This window comes from Haliaeetus leucocephalus, unplaced genomic scaffold (genome assembly GCF_000737465.1).
Source record: "Haliaeetus leucocephalus isolate CR32 unplaced genomic scaffold, Haliaeetus_leucocephalus-4.0 Scaffold657, whole genome shotgun sequence".
Classification (NCBI taxonomy): Eukaryota; Metazoa; Chordata; class Aves; order Accipitriformes; family Accipitridae; genus Haliaeetus; species Haliaeetus leucocephalus.
The window spans coordinates 735,895-753,246 of record NW_010973093.1 but is presented as its reverse complement, the minus strand read 5'-3'; the positions used below and the strand labels follow the sequence as shown (position 1 = coordinate 753,246).

The 17,352-nt window shown below is 49.2% G+C and overlaps 1 protein-coding gene across 5 annotated transcripts in view; it reads right to left on the bottom strand.

The window, feature by feature from the left end:
• Window positions 1–4,203: 4,203 nt before the first annotated feature.
• Window positions 4,204–17,352, bottom strand: part of KIAA0195 (KIAA0195 ortholog) — a 42,084-nt gene continuing 28,935 nt past the window's right edge. For 2 of the 5 annotated variants that reach the window (XR_775137.1, XR_775140.1), the window contains 16 exons: window positions 16,826–17,043; window positions 15,405–15,586; window positions 15,066–15,204; window positions 14,605–14,720; window positions 13,633–13,732; window positions 12,085–12,193; window positions 11,354–11,543; window positions 10,719–10,796; window positions 10,235–10,320; window positions 9,420–9,501; window positions 8,945–9,099; window positions 8,527–8,621; window positions 7,256–7,349; window positions 6,835–7,005; window positions 5,723–5,981; window positions 4,204–5,622 (listed from right to left, as the gene is read on the bottom strand). Coding sequence is in view for 1 of the 5 variants with exons in the window: in XM_010579316.1 (XP_010577618.1) it covers window positions 5,909–5,981; window positions 6,835–7,005; window positions 7,256–7,349; window positions 8,527–8,621; window positions 8,945–9,099; window positions 9,420–9,501; window positions 10,235–10,320; window positions 10,719–10,796; window positions 11,354–11,543; window positions 12,085–12,193; window positions 13,633–13,732; window positions 14,605–14,720; window positions 15,066–15,204; window positions 15,405–15,586; window positions 16,826–17,043 (1,888 nt within the window). In the remaining 4 variants the exon portion in view is untranslated. Of the gene's footprint in view, window positions 5,623–5,702; window positions 5,982–6,834; window positions 7,006–7,255; window positions 7,350–8,526; window positions 8,622–8,944; window positions 9,100–9,419; window positions 9,502–10,234; window positions 10,321–10,718; window positions 10,797–11,353; window positions 11,544–12,084; window positions 12,194–13,632; window positions 13,733–14,604; window positions 14,721–15,065; window positions 15,205–15,404; window positions 15,587–16,825; window positions 17,044–17,352 lie in introns of those variants that run through there. The other 3 variants (XR_775138.1, XR_775139.1, XM_010579316.1) reach the window with 3 other exon arrangements.

The window sequence follows — 17,352 nt, the reverse complement described above, 5'->3', positions numbered from 1 at the left end:
GGCTTGCTCCCTCCTTCCCCTCCCAGCCTCCGGTTGCTCCGCCAGTGCCCCTCGTGACAGGGGGAGAGCAGAATTGGCACCAAGCGGTGCCTCCAGGTCTCTCCAGCCACCTCCCTCCCCGCGCTTTGCGCTGCGGCTGGGAACGCAGCTGCCCCTCCTTGCTCACCCCTGGCTCCGTATCAGTCGTGCCAGTGCGGCCGCTGGCTGGTTTCCGAGGGGGTCAGGCGTTTCCCACCAGACTGGCAGCAGGAGGAGAGCTCAGAGGGGCTGCACATGCGGTCCTGGAGGCCACGGAGAAGCCCTTGCTCCCTTGCACAGAGCCGAGGAGCCTCCACAAGGGACCTTTCTCTTTCCCCGCTGCATTGCTGAGTCCTGCCTCTTATTATTTATCCCCTGCCAACAATGTGTCAAAGGAGAGACCTCCCCGGGCAGCCGCCACCGAGCTGGCTATTTACTGAGCAGATCCCAGCCCTGGCAAGGCCTGACAGCAGCTAAAAGAAGACAGGGCTTGTTGCAATTTGGCAGCTTGTGGAGCGAGAAGGAAACTTTCTGCTTTATTTGTTGCTTTTCCAAACGCGTCAGCGTCAGGCAGCGTGTAATCCAAGCGGATCGAAATCCCTCCGGTGGGACCCACAGACCCCTCAAGATGGGGCTGGCACAGCTCGCGAAGCAGCGGATGCTCCGCCATGGCCCTGCCAGACGTGGAGGTCTACCTGCCTCTTCCCCAGAGTAAGGAGGATGGTGATGGCAGCGCCGAAGGCCTGTGTGTTTGTGCCAGTCCGGCTGGATCGTGCTGCTAAACGGAGGCTGCCCTCTGCCGACACCGTGCCTATGCAAACCGCCACCCCGGTGCTTCCAGGGTGAAGTAGCAGCTTGGTTAGTGCTTTTTTTTCTTCTTTTTTTTTTTTTTTTTTTTTCCTCCCCTATCCCTTTTTTGGGGAGAAAACGGTCCCTTTTCCCACTCCCCCTCCCTGCGGGGAGCTACTGGCACAAACTCCGCTTTGAGCGTTGTTAAACAGTAGCAGCATTTGGGCCTCCGGGAGATGCTTCCTTGCAGCACTGAAACCCAGCGGGAGAGGTGACCCCGCGCGCACTGGGTGAATTCGGCTCGGCAACAGCTACTGTGCGTACAGGCTGGATGCGGTCACAGCCCCGTGGCTGCAGCAGGGGAACAGCAGCGATAGCTCATTGCATCCAAGCGGTAGGAACGGCTGCATAGCTTGAAGACAGATTTCTCTAGCAGGATCTGTTTAGTAGTGCATGTCTAAATATGTCCAAGAGCCCTGAACTTGGCTTGCGCTCGGCATGCCAAGCAAATGAAAGCATCAGAGCACCAGAAGGGAACCTAAGATTGTACTAAAGTGCCATTTGCTACAAAAATTCCAAACAAAGGGACCCCCCCCCCCCCCCACGTATCCCCTTTTAAAAAAATCACCAACGCAAAACCAAGTTGGAAAAGGAGAAGGTGGCTGACGAGGCAGTTGCTTCCCAGTCCTTTTGGGAGTTTGTGACTGAATTGGACTGTTTGCAGCCCCTCATCCCCTTGCACGGAAAGGGGAGCAGCCCCTGCGAGCAGAACTTACCTGGACATTCCCCAGGGTCTGTGCTCATGAGTGGCAGTTGTGCCGTGGGCTGGGTGGGCAGGAGGTGTCAGCCTGGTTTCTAGGCTGAGAAGCAAAGACAAAAAAGCTCTGAAAAAAAAATCCCCGTATCGTTGGCTGGGACTTAAGGTCAGTTTGAGGCAGTTAAGACACTTCTCTCCTGGCTAGTTGGTTGCTCTGATTTATATATCACATTGTGTGTACTTAAATGACCATGTCTGACAGGCAAGTGCTACGTCATGGACCCGATTGTTTTTAAATAGCTACAACCAGTGGCACTTTATCAAAAGGTTTGCAGAAACCTTTTAAAACTGATTTTTACTCTCACGAGTCAACCTGGGACAAGCCCGGTTATTTTTTTTCCAATGTCCATAAACTGTAAATGTTTTTTTTAAAAGGCCAATGTATATATTTTAAATGTGATTTATTATATATATTTACTAACCAGAACTGCAAGTCTTGTACTCTAGGGTCAGGGATAAGAGGACACTGGGGTGGAGCTGTCGCTGTCTGAGCCACCTGAGGGCAGCACCACGCTGCTCTCATTGTCAATAAGGGAATTAAACATTTGATTTTGGAGAAGAATGCCTATTTTTTAAGCTCTAGATCTCTATTTTGAAGCTACTGTATGGTGTGTAAGTTATGTACACTGCAACTGGGACTAACTGACCCCAGCTGCACCTGCTCCGTGCAGCAAGACAGTGAGGGGAAAAAATAGCCCATGTAATCACCAGACTGACAACAGATTTTAAACCATCTGCTCTGTTTGTGTTAATCATGTGTTTTGTTTTCCACTAACATCCATTAAGACTAAATTCTATTAAACAGTGGGGCATATTTTACCCTTTTGATAGTTTTGCCTAGTTGTGTCCTTCATGTCAAATTGCACAAGCTTGTCTCCTACTCTGAAGTTCATCCAGGATCAGCTTTATCCTGCCCCTTTAGTGCTTAAGATCTGGGTTTCCTCAGATAATCTCCCCTGGTAAGAGTCCTGCTGTCACTTCCAGCAAGGTTAATGTTCAGTTTGAGTCTTGCCACCATGGCAGCAACGTGTGGTGAGAGTGCTGGGGACCAATACTACCTTCCAGCGCCCCACTGCCCAGATTTGGGCACGTCTGAAGCCTCAGCTACCCCTGCCTGCCAGGCAAAGCACTCCTCCATCCTCCTTGGTGTGATGAGAGTGTGGCCACAGCGACACTGGCTCCTGCTTTGCTCAGAACCAGAAGCCCACGCCTCCTTGTCTCGCCACGCTGCTTTTCTCCAGTGCTCCCAGCACCTGTTCCAGTTCGCCCCTGACCTTTCATCCAGAGGGCTTCAAACCGTGTCACCAGCCATGACTGAAGCAGTGCCTGGGAAGAACCATGTGTGCTGTGCCTGGGATCCAGGAGACCATGAGGTAAGCAGACTGTTACTCTGTAGGCAGAGGCATTCAGAGCTGGATAGATTTGCCCAAAGCTGAGCAGAAAGTGGGGAAAAAGCGCCAGGATCACGGCCCAGGAGCATCAAGCTCTCGAGCTGTGTCTCTAGAACAGCTGAGCCAGGTAACTCAGACCCTATGACATGAGCAGCCACACACATTTTTACCTTCTCGCTTTGCAGGATGCACACTCCCTCCCGCTCTCACTGTGTGTGTTATCCAAGACAATTATTTATTGCCGTTCATACACTGGATGCATGTGGGTCTGGGTTTGGGGTTTTTTTTATACAATTTACAAGTTTTAATACAAATCAAGTATTTTTACATACATCCCAAAAAATTTAATATAAAATATACACCATTTAAAAACATCTCGATGTAGGAAATTTCTTTCTGAAGCCGTGCACCCTGACCCTCGGATAGCTCAGTGGCCGAAGGAAGGATAGCATTGGCGAGACCATCCAAAAGGCTCCGTTCATACACCTCGGCTCCCTCCAAGTCTAGCAGGGGAAGGAGGGTGCAGGAAGATAAACATTTGTGATCACCCAGAGAAGGAAACCTTGGAGGTGCCTCCTCTAGAGGAAGGTGTGGCCAGCAGGAAGCCCCAGTATCTGCTGCCTTTTATCACCTAAAACAGTTAGTGGCATGGCAAGAGCTAAGGTCTGGTGGGGGGAAGGTTGCTCTGCAGAAATAGCAGTGAGCATCTTGGTGCTGCCCCCCACTCCAGCTCAGCTTGGCCACAGAGGAGACCGTATCCCACCTGCTAGCCGACCCTGGCATCAGAAAGCAAAGCTGATTTCTCAGGTGCCAGGGGTAACAGATGTGGAGCTGGCATTTAGTGAATTAAGTGAGACTGAGAAAGATGCAGCTTGTTCTCCCTGAACCAGGCAGCTCTGCAGGCCTGAGAGGAGTGAAGGCAGAGTTCAGCCTAGCTGGCAAAGGTGAGCAGACCCACTCTGCAAGCAGAAGTGGCCTGGTACTGCCACGTTGCAGGAGAGCAGCCTTGCATTTCCCCGGTGAGCTGCTGGCTCCCTATCCCATGCAACCCTGCCAGCAGCATGGAATCTAAACATCCGCTCTCCAGCTGTAGGAATGGGGTCCAGGCCTCTGAACACATCCAGCTGCCCCCTTCTAGCATCCTCTGTCTGTCCCCAAAGCCCAGAGGCTGGCTGTACCCCAACTTTGCCCTCCTGCCGGAACCACAGCAGGGAGAAGGGTATTGCTTAGAGACACGCGGTAGTGTGCATGCTCTCTGGTCATGCTGAAATGTAAGGAAGACAAGGCGGAGCCGCAGGGCAGAGCTTGGGGGTTCCCAGCCAGCTCCCTGCCTGCTAGGGAAGGACCAGCAGCCATTTGTTAGTCTTGGGTACCAAAGGGGAAGTAACAGCTGTATATTGTAGTGTTAATATTGGGAGCAAAACCAGTGCCAGGACTTACCAGCTTTAGTCAGTTTTTAGAACTAGGAAGGGAGTCAACATCTCTGTGAGCTGCACATATTCCAGTAGCCAAGCGTGTGTGCTCCTTGACTGCCAGCCCACAACAGCACCAGTGTTCCCAGTACAGCTGGGGTCTGTTCAGAGCCCAAGAGCATGTGTGCCACATTGGGGCAAATCATGGTTTGCAGCAGCCCTCAGGGGAAGGTTTCCCCCTGCCAAATGAAGAAGAGACCTCCAGAAAAACAGGGAACAGATGTGAGGGCAGCAGCATGGAGGGGAGAGACTTCCAAACACTATCACAGAAAGACATGATATAGGGGGTTTCCCTGTGCCTTGGAGAGCCAGTACTGGATGCAGCACAATCCCAGGACTGGGAAAGGAGCCGCCCACCAGCTCCGTGTTAGTCACAACAGCAAGATGCAGATATCCTGCCTGATAAGATGTCCCCTTCCCTCCATGGCAGGATAGGCAGGTCTCAGGTTTTATCTCTAGCTATGGTGCTCTCAAGCAGGCATTTTACTGAAGCAGAACAGCAATTCGTATCACAAAAATGAGGATGGTTATAAACCTCTCTGGGGGTTGTTAAAGCAGGTAAGAGCTGGTTCAACAGGGCTGAAGAAAGCTGAGCCATGCTGACTCCCTGCAGGCAGGCAGAGCTGCCCTCCTGACTCCCTCTGCACCAGATCACTAGGGTCAAATGCAGACAGCTATTCTTAAAGTCCTGTCTTACCTCTCTTCTCTTAAAACACTCAACAGCCGGCATATGGCTAGAGCAACAACGCTAGAGGGCAGGCCTGGCACAGCCTGGCCATTGCAGGGGCTTTCCCAGCACCCTGCCAGAGACCCTTCCCAGTGTCCCCTTGGGGATGTGAGCTCTAGTCCTCACCTGGCACCCAGCACTTGGGAGCTGCAAGAGATGGCTCCTTTGCCCCAGGACACAGGGACAGGGAGGTGGGTGAGGGCACGCACAGGCATGCACACACGCATCATCCAGGAGAGCACGCAGAGATGGAAAAACAAAACGGGTTTCAATAGCGATCTCTTGCTTCAGCAGCCCTATATCTCCCCTGCTGGCCCCAGATTCTCCTGCCAGGTCCAGGAAACCCATCTGCTCACACAGAGGCAAGGAGTCACTTCATTTCAGCATCACCATGATACTAACAAAAACCTCTAGTAATAAATAAATAAAGGAAGAGCATCCTGAATAGCCACCAGAGCTTGTAGGCTCCCTTGGGAGTACCCTAGCAGACTGGGAAGGGGCTGCATACCTGCTAGGGGATCCTGATAGCAGTGCCCTGCCTGGGGCCCCCTGGAAGGTGCTGATGTAGTTTTGCAAGGAGGCTGTCTGGTTTGCATGTGTGAGGGAAAACTCCCTGAGCCTTCAGTGTAGCCACTCTCCCAGTGCAGGATGTGGCTGTGTGGCCTTGGCTCTAGGGGACTTGATCTGGGAGTGTTTAAAATGGCGAATTCATCCCCAGCTTTGTTTCAAACTGCAACTTCTGCCTCTTTTGGTAACGGACCCGAACCCTGGAGAAAGCAGAAGAAAGAAGAGAGTCAGCATGTGGAGGGGTGAAAGGCAAGCAAGGCTGCCCCACTGTGATTCCTGAGCTGCAGCTGCACAGCCCCAAGAAACAGGGAAGCTCTGGCCTGGGCCCTGTGGTACCCTGAGAGAAGAATGGAATCCAGAGAGCAACCCATGGTCTCAGTCCTACCCCATCCAGCCAAATCTCATCTCCAGGGCCACCAGACACAGCAGAGAAAGGTCCAGAAATCCTTCCCAGAAACAGAGACAGCAGCTCTGTCCCCATCAGGGTTCCCTGTAATCCCCGCTGCTTTTCCTCACCAACCCATTTCCTGAATCAATGCTCATTAGCGTTAACTCCCAGCTCCGGCTGCTCCCTGTGCTAGGAAGAACAGCCAGTCACTTTGCCTGCTACTAATTCTTGGCTTCAGCTACTTCCTGTGAAAATGAGTCCCGCAGTCCAGGCACTGTGTGAAGACGTATTTCCTCTGCTGTGATTCAATGCTTCTCTGTCCTCGTGGGACGAGATGGAGAGAACAGCCCTCTCCAATTCCATACTGGTATTTCATAGACCTTGGCTGTCTCCCTCTCATTGGTTTGAGATAAGGAAATTTTGGTCTCCCTTCCTGCTCCCAATCACTGCCACAGCCCTTCCCTGACCCTCTTTCCTCCCCTGCACTTCCTCCCTGAGAGGTGGAACATGAGCTTGCACACAATAGCCAGGTGATTTACACAATGCAATCATCTTTTCCTTTTTATTCCCCACCCTGTTCCCTGTGCATCATTTTTCTGCAGCTCAAGGCCAGGCTGGAGTGAGGCTCCAGTCCTTTCTCCTCATCTTCCCTACTACCCCCATACCTGATTTCATGCAGCTTGACAATTTCATTGATGATAACCACAAGGACCAAGGAAAGAAAACCCAGGAGCCATGAGACCGGGGAGATGGAAACGTGGTTAAAGTTCAATGAAGAATTGAGGTTTTCCCAGAGTTTCAGGTCCAGCACAGTCTGCGCCACTTGCCCCAGCAATCTAAGATTATAAACAGACACAGCAAATCTCAGCAGATCTAACAAGCTTTCCAGGATCTGCAGATCAGGGTTTAGGCCCAGATGTAACACTCCTGAGTTTACAACAGAGACCCTTCACCAATTCAGCAGTGGAGAACAATTGCCATGTACTATCATTTTCCTCAGGACCAGCAAACTGGTGCTGGAGTAGGTCTAGAGCCCTCCTTCCTCCAACATTCTAGGGTGCTTCATCAGGGCCTGGGGATACTCACACAACAGCCACAGTGAGCGTCCACCACCGGTTGGAGAGGGGGCTCTTCTTCCACAACGGCTTGGTGCGATGGACGTGGGTGATGGATATGAACACTATGGGGAGATGGAAGAGGGGGTTATTTAGCACCACACACAGATACAACAATTTACAATATACACCAACAACTGTTACTCCAAAGGGATATGGGGTTTACATCACTGAAACCAACCTTTCATTCAAGGTCTTTTCAGACCAGACTCCCCACAGCAATTCCAAGTCCCCAAATTTGCAGGGAGGGGGGGAGTGCAGTAGTAGTAGTGCACAGGATTACTCACTGTGGGGATGCCAAGGTTGGTTCGCAGCCTGGCATGCTAAAACAGATCAGGCAAAGGACCAGAACTAGAGAGCCGTGGGGGGGTCTTGTCTCTGGGTCACTGCAGGCCTGCACCAGTGGAAAGCTCCAGCCCAGAGAAAGATACTTAGCCAGAGACCCAGAGCTGTCTGTACAGGACGGAGCATTTGCTCAGCGTTTGCTTGGGCTCTTCAAAACAGCACTTCCCACCTGCCAGGCAGAGTATGCCTCAGTGGTCTGAAGGACGTAAAACAGTAATGCACACTACCTCCCTCTAAAGTAGGGCTGCCTCTCAAATCAGGAAGCATTTCTGTTGGCCTGGACACCCTGCACATCTCAACATGCAATGCTCTATCTGACACCAAGGTGCAGCACCACATCACATGGTAGAAAGGGAGCAGAGACCCTTTAAGGTTGTCAGAGAGCAGCTGGACCTACTTTGCTAGGAAATCATGTGCAGGTAATGAGGGTCAGCCAGGAGGTGGTACCCCACCCCTCCAGAGGGTTTACAAAGCCTTCCAGCTCCAGAGTAGTCAAAGCTGCACCAGTGCTGTTTGGGATAAGGAAAGGGGGTGCTTCACAAAATAGCAGCAGTTGTGTAAGGACTTCTGAGGCAGGGAATATTTTGGGGGAGCTGCAGGATGCTGCTAGCTGATTTGCAAGAAGGCAAAGAAGGATGCTGACCTTCTGGTGAGACTGGAAGGGAATCAACGCTTCACCAGCCTGGTAGGAAGCAGAATCAGCTCTGAAGGTGCTGTATTTAATCTGTTAGGGCAATGCTTAGTAAGACAAGGAGCTTTATGCCTGTGCTGAGAGGCCACTGAAGTGTTTGCTTCTGCCAGGGAGTTTGTGCTTTGGCATAAGGGGAAAAGAAAAGAGGCAAAGGATGCGAGTTTTCCCCCAAAGTAGGGAATGGAGGCCTGGGAATAGGGACTTACCTGTGTGTAAAACTATCAGGCCAGCTGTGAGCTTCTGGGCTACAAGAAGAGCATTGGAAAATGTCCCAAACCAGTCAGGAGCACCATCAGCATTGCTGGTAAATGAGAGGACACAGGAAAGAAGTCAACAGTGGGGACTTACTGTCTGACCTGTTCCCACCAGGGCCATGTCCTCCAATAGCTGAGAGAACTAAGTGTAAGCTTGGAGTCAGGCTGTCCTAGTACCAGGAGGCAACAGTGAGTAAAGATGCAATTGTCAAGGCTATAGGGAGAGCACCCAGCCCTCTGTATAGCCATTATAGCTGGATCATGCAAGAGTCTGAAGCTTGTTAGAGGGAAATCAGTTCTACCTGGGAAAAGCAAGAGCAACAGGCCCTGCAGAGTGAGGGGGGTGTGTGTGCCAGGCTCAGTTCCTCACCTGTGCAGCATGATGGAGAAGCAGGCTGTGAGGTTGAGGCTGGTAGTGTTCACTTCTTTGCAGGACTCATGCAGTGTGAACCCAAAGCAGATGAGGCAGGAGCAGATGGTCAGGCTGAATTTCAGCAGGAAGCAGAACAGGAAGTAGTGCTGAGTCTGTGAATAAGGGAGACGCAGAGGATGACATGGGCATGTCACTGGTACAACCTCCTCCACATGAACCATCAGGGAATTGGCAGCTGCAGAAGACAAGCTGTAGTACAGATGAGATGCTGCACTGTGGCTCTGCCCTGTGGGCATGCTGACACTAAGGGATTCCCTTCCTGTCCATGCCAGGCTTTTGGATAACATGGCTCATGCCATGGATCAATTTATTGAGCAAGCAGGGAAGGCACAGGGCCTCAGCTATGCATCAACACTGGGATAAAGTAGAAGAAAAAACCGTGTGAACAATTTTAATCTGATGGGCCACCTACCTTCTTGGGAATGGAAGTCAAGTTTTTTCCTGTTGCCATGGTCATGATGGAGCTGTGGGGAGGCTTGCCCAGGAGCGAGATGCTGGAGAAAGGTAAGTTAGTCTCTCAACAAGTTCAGGTACCAGAACTATTGCTTTTTTGTCTGTGTTTAACATTTGAACCCAAATAACCTCCTCAGACTGCTTGAAGCATTGGCACTTATCTGGCCACTGCCTCAAGCATATGCTGTAAAAGGTGTCATTCATGGCAGGTGCAGACAGGGAGAGAAGTGACCTCCAAATGTGTGATGGGGAAAAACCCACCCATGATACCTTGGCCTCTGCCTGACACCCTAGCCTCTCCATCACACTCCAGCTAGTGCAACAGTATCAGGATTAGAAGATGATTTTCAGCTGGAGGTTCAAGCCACAAGATAATAGCAGCTCTCAGACAGCAGGAAGGGCTAACACAGCAGTACACAAATGCTCCTATCTGTGTTTCCAAGCACCTTGTCAAAGCAGGTGCTTGGAAGAATCCTTGCAGCCTTCTTAGCATGCTGTGGGTGATGCCAGGCATTGGAACAGGCTGCCCAGGGAAGTGGTTGAGTCACCATCCTTGGAGGTATTCAAAAAGCACATAGACAAGGCACTTCAGGACATGGTTTAGTGGGCATGGTTAACTGTTGGACTCAATGATCTTAAAGGTATTTTCCAACCTAAATGATTCTATGATTCTATGTCAGCTTGCTTTTAACATGGGCACAGTGAGGCTGGGGGTCTGGTCTGTGCATCCTGTGGGTGGGAGGCAGGAGATTCCACCCTGTCTGATAGACTCACCTGAGCAGTGGGTAGCAGAAACAGGAGAGCCACACGATGTCCGTGGTACTGAGGATGGGGGGCAGCTGCACCAGGCAGGAGAGGAACTGGACAGGAACAATCCAGAGTGAAGAGCATGAGCAGTGCTAGTCTTGTTACCAAGATGCTACTGTCCTCCCCCAAAACACTGGGATGAGCTGGTAACTAGGCTACCAGTGCACAGCCCCTCCACATGTTCCAGGCTGCTGGGGCAGGTGCTGCAGGTGATGCTTTTCTCCAGGGAAAAAGAGTTTGAAAAGAAACCCCTGTAGGAGGGTCAGGGCAAAGGGGCAATGCAGGCTGAGATCACATAGTCTCTATCTGTAACTTCCCCAAACATGCTGTGTAAACCTGAATGAAGGCCACCTTCCTTTCTTGTAAGGCTGTCCCACTGCAGCCACCCATATCCATGCTAGCACTCCTGTTCTCTGAGCTAAATGCTGTCCCCAGCCAGGCCAGGACTCACCTGAATGACAACCAAGGTCAGCTGGCACTGCAGCAGGAAGAGGAAACACTTGCGGATCCCATATGTTGCATGCCTGGCCTGGAAGGAAGCACAAGCCCTCAGAGCCCTTGCTGTGATGGGAGCAGTTATCGGCCAAGAGCAATTATTGGCAGGCAGGGGCAGAACATGTGGCCTGCGGGGGAAGTGGGAGGGGAGAGGATCTGGACACACTGTAAGCAAAAGGCGAAGGTCTCTTGCCTAGACGTAGAAGTTGTGAAGCAAAGGCTGAATTTAGCCAAGGGTGAGTTTGTTTAAGCCTCCTGGCTTTTCTGCGGTAACACTTTTCCCTAGCACTGCACTGTTGTCTGACTAGGGATCTCTGCAAGTTTATACTTTATCCAGTTGAACAATATTCACGCTTTGTTGCTGCAAGGCACCATTCCCAACCCATCCCCTGCACCTTGGACTGGTAGGGCCAGGCAGGAAGAGTATTTCTGTTGTGCTTCCTGAACAAAGGACAGGAGACACGAGCAAAGCTAATGCTGGCAGCTTACTGTGGGCAACTCAACAAGAATGCTCACAGGAGCTCCTGGCTTTGCTCTTTGTGAGCTGCAGGCAGAGGGGTGAGTACTAGAGAGGGGATATGCCTGGCTTACCTGCTCTATAAGTCTGATGATGCTGGTACTCTCTTCTTGGCGGAAGGACATGGAGCAAGGTAGGCTGTTCAGTTGACCTGAGAGCTGCAGTGGGGTGAGCTCATCAGAGACATGAGTCATGGTGGTGCTGGTGGCATAGCCAAAAGTCTCCCAGGAGCAGCGAGATGGGTAGAGAGGGTCCAGTGCTATACTGCAAGGACAACACAGGAGCATTAGTGAAAGTCCTCATCCCAGAGGAGAAACTATGTTTCACTGCAGTCCAGCTTGTAAAGTAGTGCTGTGCCATGCTACCTCTATCTACCTTGCTGGTAGAGAAGTGCTGAGCTGTGGCACGAATTTAGGATCAATCTCCCTAGACTTTCAGTTATTCCCAGAGATATAATTAACATACTTAGGTTTGTGGCTCAAGGCCAACAAATTGGCTGACCCAGAGGGGCATTTCCACTCTTTCACCCAATGAGAAGCATCTGTAATGCCAGCTGGTGCACAGCAGTTCAGCATGCAAGAGTAACATCTTCCTTTCAAAGATGGAAACATCTCTGTGTGTCAAGGGATCTAGCTAGTCATCCCAATACCACCCAAATCTCCCTTATGGTGACAAACGCAGGTAATAATGGACAGAGCAATTGTGAGTGTCCCCCTGCACAATCCACAGGTCTGGTGTGACCCATGGCTGGTCACTTGCTAAGCTCAAAGCAAAGGCAGCTGGAGGAGTCTGGATTCTGCCCCACCTGATATCACTTTGCAGGAAGAGGCAGCTGTTCCGCAGGTTAGCAGAGCTTCCCAGACAGCAAGTCACCTCCCCATACTCCTGCATGATCTTGATCATCTCACACATGGCTGCAAAGGGACAGGAGGAGAAACTGTGTTATCTCATTATGCACACAAAGATGCAGTGTTTCACACCCTTTCCAGTCTGGATAACAAGCTGATATTCATCAGTCATGTAGAGTGAGATCCAAAGTCAAAGTACACAATTAGATAGTTAATCAATTGCAGTCCGAGTGCCCTGTATACCTGCCTCCTGCAGGAACTGAACTGCAATTCACAGAACTGTGACCCAGAGATCTGCATCTCTAGCACATCTCTTTCAGACCAGAGCTGTAAGTATAGTCTGGGTATATAATACAGATGGCTTCAGCATCAAATGGTCTTGTTAGAAAACAGCAGAAATTAACCTAAATAATTTAAACCTAAAATAAACACACAATTTTAAACTCTGCTCAGCAGCACATCACTACTGTTTCAAGTCTAAAGGAACAGAGGGAATATAACAAACCACTCTGAAAGTAGTGCCACACTTAACCATACTCAGAGCCAGCCCCTGTTCCTGCACTCCCACCACTACCTCTAGCCTTCATCAATTTTTTTTATCGACAGCCTCCTGGGGCCTCTAAATCAAAGTTGCTGTTTGATCTGATTTTCTTTCTGTAGCTCTGTGCACAGTGCTCTGTGTGTATATGAAATTTCTAGAATGTTCCAGGAAAAAAAACCAAACCCACCCTCTGCAGATTCCTGTAAACAACTTATCTAAATGACTGGTGCACCCAGATCTGCAGCACAGCAAGGGGTTAGATGAAGTGGGGAACTATCACTCCTGTCAAAAAGAGAGAGGAAATCTACTGGACACTGACTGCTTAGGCAAACTGGGCTGTAACTGGTTCTCACTGGCACTCTGTAAACTGTGCCTAGAGGTACCTAAAATGCCAAATCATAATGATGCTTAGCACTTTTACTGTAGAGAGGGCAGGTATTAGCTAGCTGAGCACTCAGCCCCTTTCTTAGATAAAATAGTATCTCTCAGAGAGATAAAGAAATTTCGTCCTTTCTGGTCTCTGCAATCAAAAACTCTGCAAAGCAGCAGAAGGCGTTAACAGCAACTGCCAGAGGAAAATTCTTCTGGGAAGTGATTTCTGAGTTATATAAGGCAGCGAGGGTTGCGAGCAGAGATCAAAGTCTCCGAGCACACTGACAATGCTTATTTATTAAAAGGCAGTAGCATTTTGGATGTTTGCTTTTGTGTCTCTTACGAATGCAAATTGAAAGGAGTGGTTCTTAGCCCAATTCTGTAGCTAGGGAACAGCTGCATTAAAATGAAGTTAACACCTGGTTTTCCAGAGGCAGCAATAGAGGGTCATTAATATCAAAATGCCCTTCTAGATTTCTGGACTGTATCCCCTTCCCTTCACCCATGCCCACATCCAGATGAGCCAGAGCAAATGGATAGGGAAGGTATTCATGGACAGCAACAGGACAGACCCAGGCTCTGTGCCACTTACTCTCTGGGGTGCAGTCTGTGAAGAGGGGCACCAGCAAAGGCACATTGTCTATATTCTGCAGGTGAGGTCTCACCTGGTGGATCCCCCGTGGGAGTTTGGCCTGAAAAAGAGAAAGAAGAGACTAAGCAGGGGAGTGTATATGTGAGGAAGAGGCATTTCAGAGGGAACTGCTGAAATGAGAATTATGATTCTCAGAATTACGCAACTTTAAGAGCAGATACAAACTGATGTCACTGCAGACAAAAGCTGGCTTTCCCAAGCCACTGTAAAAAGCCTTCTCCTGAAGTTCTACACTGACATGCTAAGCTGTCTGTGCTTGCCCTCAGGGTTTGTAAGATCAGCATGATAAACCTGTGCTCAAGGATTTCTAAGGACTTTTTACCTGTGTGGAGAATCTAGTGAGAGACTGTGCTGTCTCCCAGCAACTAGATCTATTTCAATTGCAGCCACATCAACACACGGCAAGGGAAGGACTTTTGCTTTTTAAAACCAGGCCTAATAGATTTTTTTTTTTTTAAATCTGCATCTATCTCTGATATTCCTGTAACCTCTGCTAAGCATGTCTGAGTTCTTTAAGAGGCATGAAGAGCTTGTCCCGCACTCTGAATACTGGGCAGCACCAGCCATGGCTCACAGCTGGAGGAAAGACAAAGTTTCTTCTGTCTGCATGGAATGTGGGGATGTTCCCACTCCCTGCCCAGCACATGGGAAGGGGACCCAGATGGACTGAGATGCAGCTCCCAAAGCTACCCCATACCTGGTCATCTCCATTCCTAAACTCCAAAGAAAAGACCTGTTCAGCAAAAGTGATTAACTGAGAGAATCCCAAACTTCCCAGGCTTTAGACGCCAAGCTGGATGAGGTGGGAGAAACCAGTCAATCTGCTTCAAAGAGGAATTCCTTCTGGGAGTAATGAGGTGATACAGCTGACCATGACAACAGCACAAGGTATATAGGGAAAGGGGGCCTCACCCTATTACAGTCCTCCAGGAAGCTGGGGATATCACTGTCCGTTGGCTGAAAGCTGATGAGATCCGAGTGCCCTTCCTCTTCCATCAGCAGAAGCCCCTCCACATCATCTCGAGAAACTGGAGCAGAGAGAAGTAGCATAAACAATAAGCACAAACCTGCCTCTGCCACCCCTGTGCCACCCACATGTTATATTCACATGGCACTGCAGAAGCCAGGAAACGTGAGGCCTAATTTTCTAGGTTAGCAACACTTAGATCCCACTCAGTCATCTAAAATGCAGTATTTTTAGATGACTAATCTGCTTGGAGCTAGATATGTGAGCCTAGTCTCAGCTCTTTTGAGACACAAGAGTTTATCTGTTCTGCTCTTTCTTCTTCTAGGGGAAGAAGAGAGTAAAGAAATCCCACCTGAAATCCAGGAAACCTGTGGCATTCAAAGTGGCTTAGGTGCAGTTCTCTCACCTTGGTGTAGGTCATCATGCAGAGAGCCAGCATGGCTAGGGCTAGAGGGAGGGATCTCTGAGCCAGGCACGTCACCATTAGGGGTTAAAGATATGTGGCAGTTCCAGCCAGTCTCAAGACCCATCTTTTCAGCAAACACCTGTAGGTGAGCAGAAAAAAGATTTTAGTGTAGCTGTTCAGGCCAGAGCATTGCAGACCAATGGCATATTGGAGTGTAGGTACCTTCTGGACCCATTAGCTAGCTGAATCAGATTAACCTTAGATTGCACTGGAGCTAAACTCTCCAGTCAGACAACCAGGGGACATGCAAGTTCAGGGAATTTAGCAAAGACAGCTTACCTTGCTTTTGAGCTCATCTTCCAGGGAGAAGTAGACAAAACGAATGCAGGCATTGACCAATCCATCAATGAGGCGGACAATGTCAAGACGGGCCTGATACTGGGATGAGACCATTCCCATGAAGATCTGTCCGCTCAGAGCCTGGATACAGTCTTCCTTCTCCATCACTTCCCCAATCCCTTCTTCAGTCATGCAAACAACATGCAATCACATTGAGACACAAGGGGCCACGTGCATCAGACAAAGTACACATGGTGGGAGAGACCACCAAGATAACCCCCAAGGACACAGTACCCAGATACACAGAAACATGCAGATACACACACATGTATACAGGAGGAAAGATGAAGAGACATCCATTTGTCCCAGCATACCCAATCACAGAATCAGTTTCAGGATATCCCCACACATGTGACCAAGAATACAAGCATGAAACGGTGAACATGGAAAGGAAAAAGACAAAACAGAAGACAGGGATCAGTCACAAGGAACTGGGGCAGAAAGGTAAAGGATGTATGCTGCATAAGGTTCACATGTGCATTTTAAACACATCATACTGTGCTTAAACAACATGGCAAGTCTAGCTGAGGCAGTGGTATCATAGTACAAGGGGCTGATGCAAAGGAACTGAATCATGTTCCCTCCAGTGACATTGCAGACGCTCACAAAGAGCCTGCAAAGGCTCTTTGACAGGGTTCCTTCACCACCACCAGATCAGCCTGTGGTGAATGGGAGCTGGACACAGCATGAGGAACAAAATAATAAAACACTTCACACAGTTGCAAAGCTTGCCACAGGTAGGACTGAAAAGTGTTTTGAAAACACTCAGTCATAACTGCACCCCAGCTGTTGGACACCCCATTATTCACATTTTACAGAATGGAAGACCAAGGTGGAAAGAGGTTAAGAATGGTTTTCCAAAAGAGCCTCCTGGAGTTATATAATGGTATGTGCTTACTTCTCACTTTCCATTTCTATTCTGGAGAAGATGTACAATTCATCTAGTGGGAATCAGTTCCTTCAGCACAGCAACAAAATCCATCAAGGGAGAATAGTTGTATACCATCATATATTTAATTCCTTTGAAAAACCCAACATATGTGATTTCCATAAAATTAGACAAATAGCAAACCAAGTATCGAAATACCCAGAAGTCTTGATTCTTAGTTGCCTGCTTTAAGCAACAGACTGCGTACAAGTAGAAGAATTTCTCTGCAAGCTTCAAATAACTTAACTAGAAACATACCTACCAGCTGCTACATCATTACTTCCTCTGGAAATGCATCTACTTCAGAAACTCTTAGTTCTCAATTTCCATCTGCTACTCTGAATAATAATGTCCTTACAGCTCTAGACTGATCAGAAAGCAAGCACCTGGCCCAGCAGCAGACCTTATTATAGACAGCACGGAAGACACATACCATCTGAGCTCCAGCTATTCCTCCGGCTGCTCTGTTTGATGGGGGTTGTCCCAGGGAGATCACAGCATGTGAAGATAGCACTCTGCCCAGGGACCTGCACCAGTTCTATGCACTTGCCATTGAGCTGGGAGGACAAGGCACAATGCATTGGCTTGTATGCAAAGGCAGAACAGTATCCTGAGAGGCAGGCTCGCTGGTAGAAATCTAACACCTTCTTCCTATGTGGAAGAGACAAAAAACAGACAAAGTTAGCAGAAATGTGATGCATTTCTGACAACGTACACCATAGTTCAATGTAGAAATCACCAGTTGGGTATTTGGAAAAATGTATTCCATGAGGATTGGTCAGAGACTCTGAAAAAGCCTTTCCTTACTGTTTCTGCATTCTCTAAGCTGCAGGCACTACAGGGCAACAAAAACATATATTCCAACAGGGGAAGTGGTGAACATTTCTGTTAGCTCATCAGACAGATTGATGAGTATGAACACAGTACTCTTTGAATACACTTATTAATATAATATGCTCT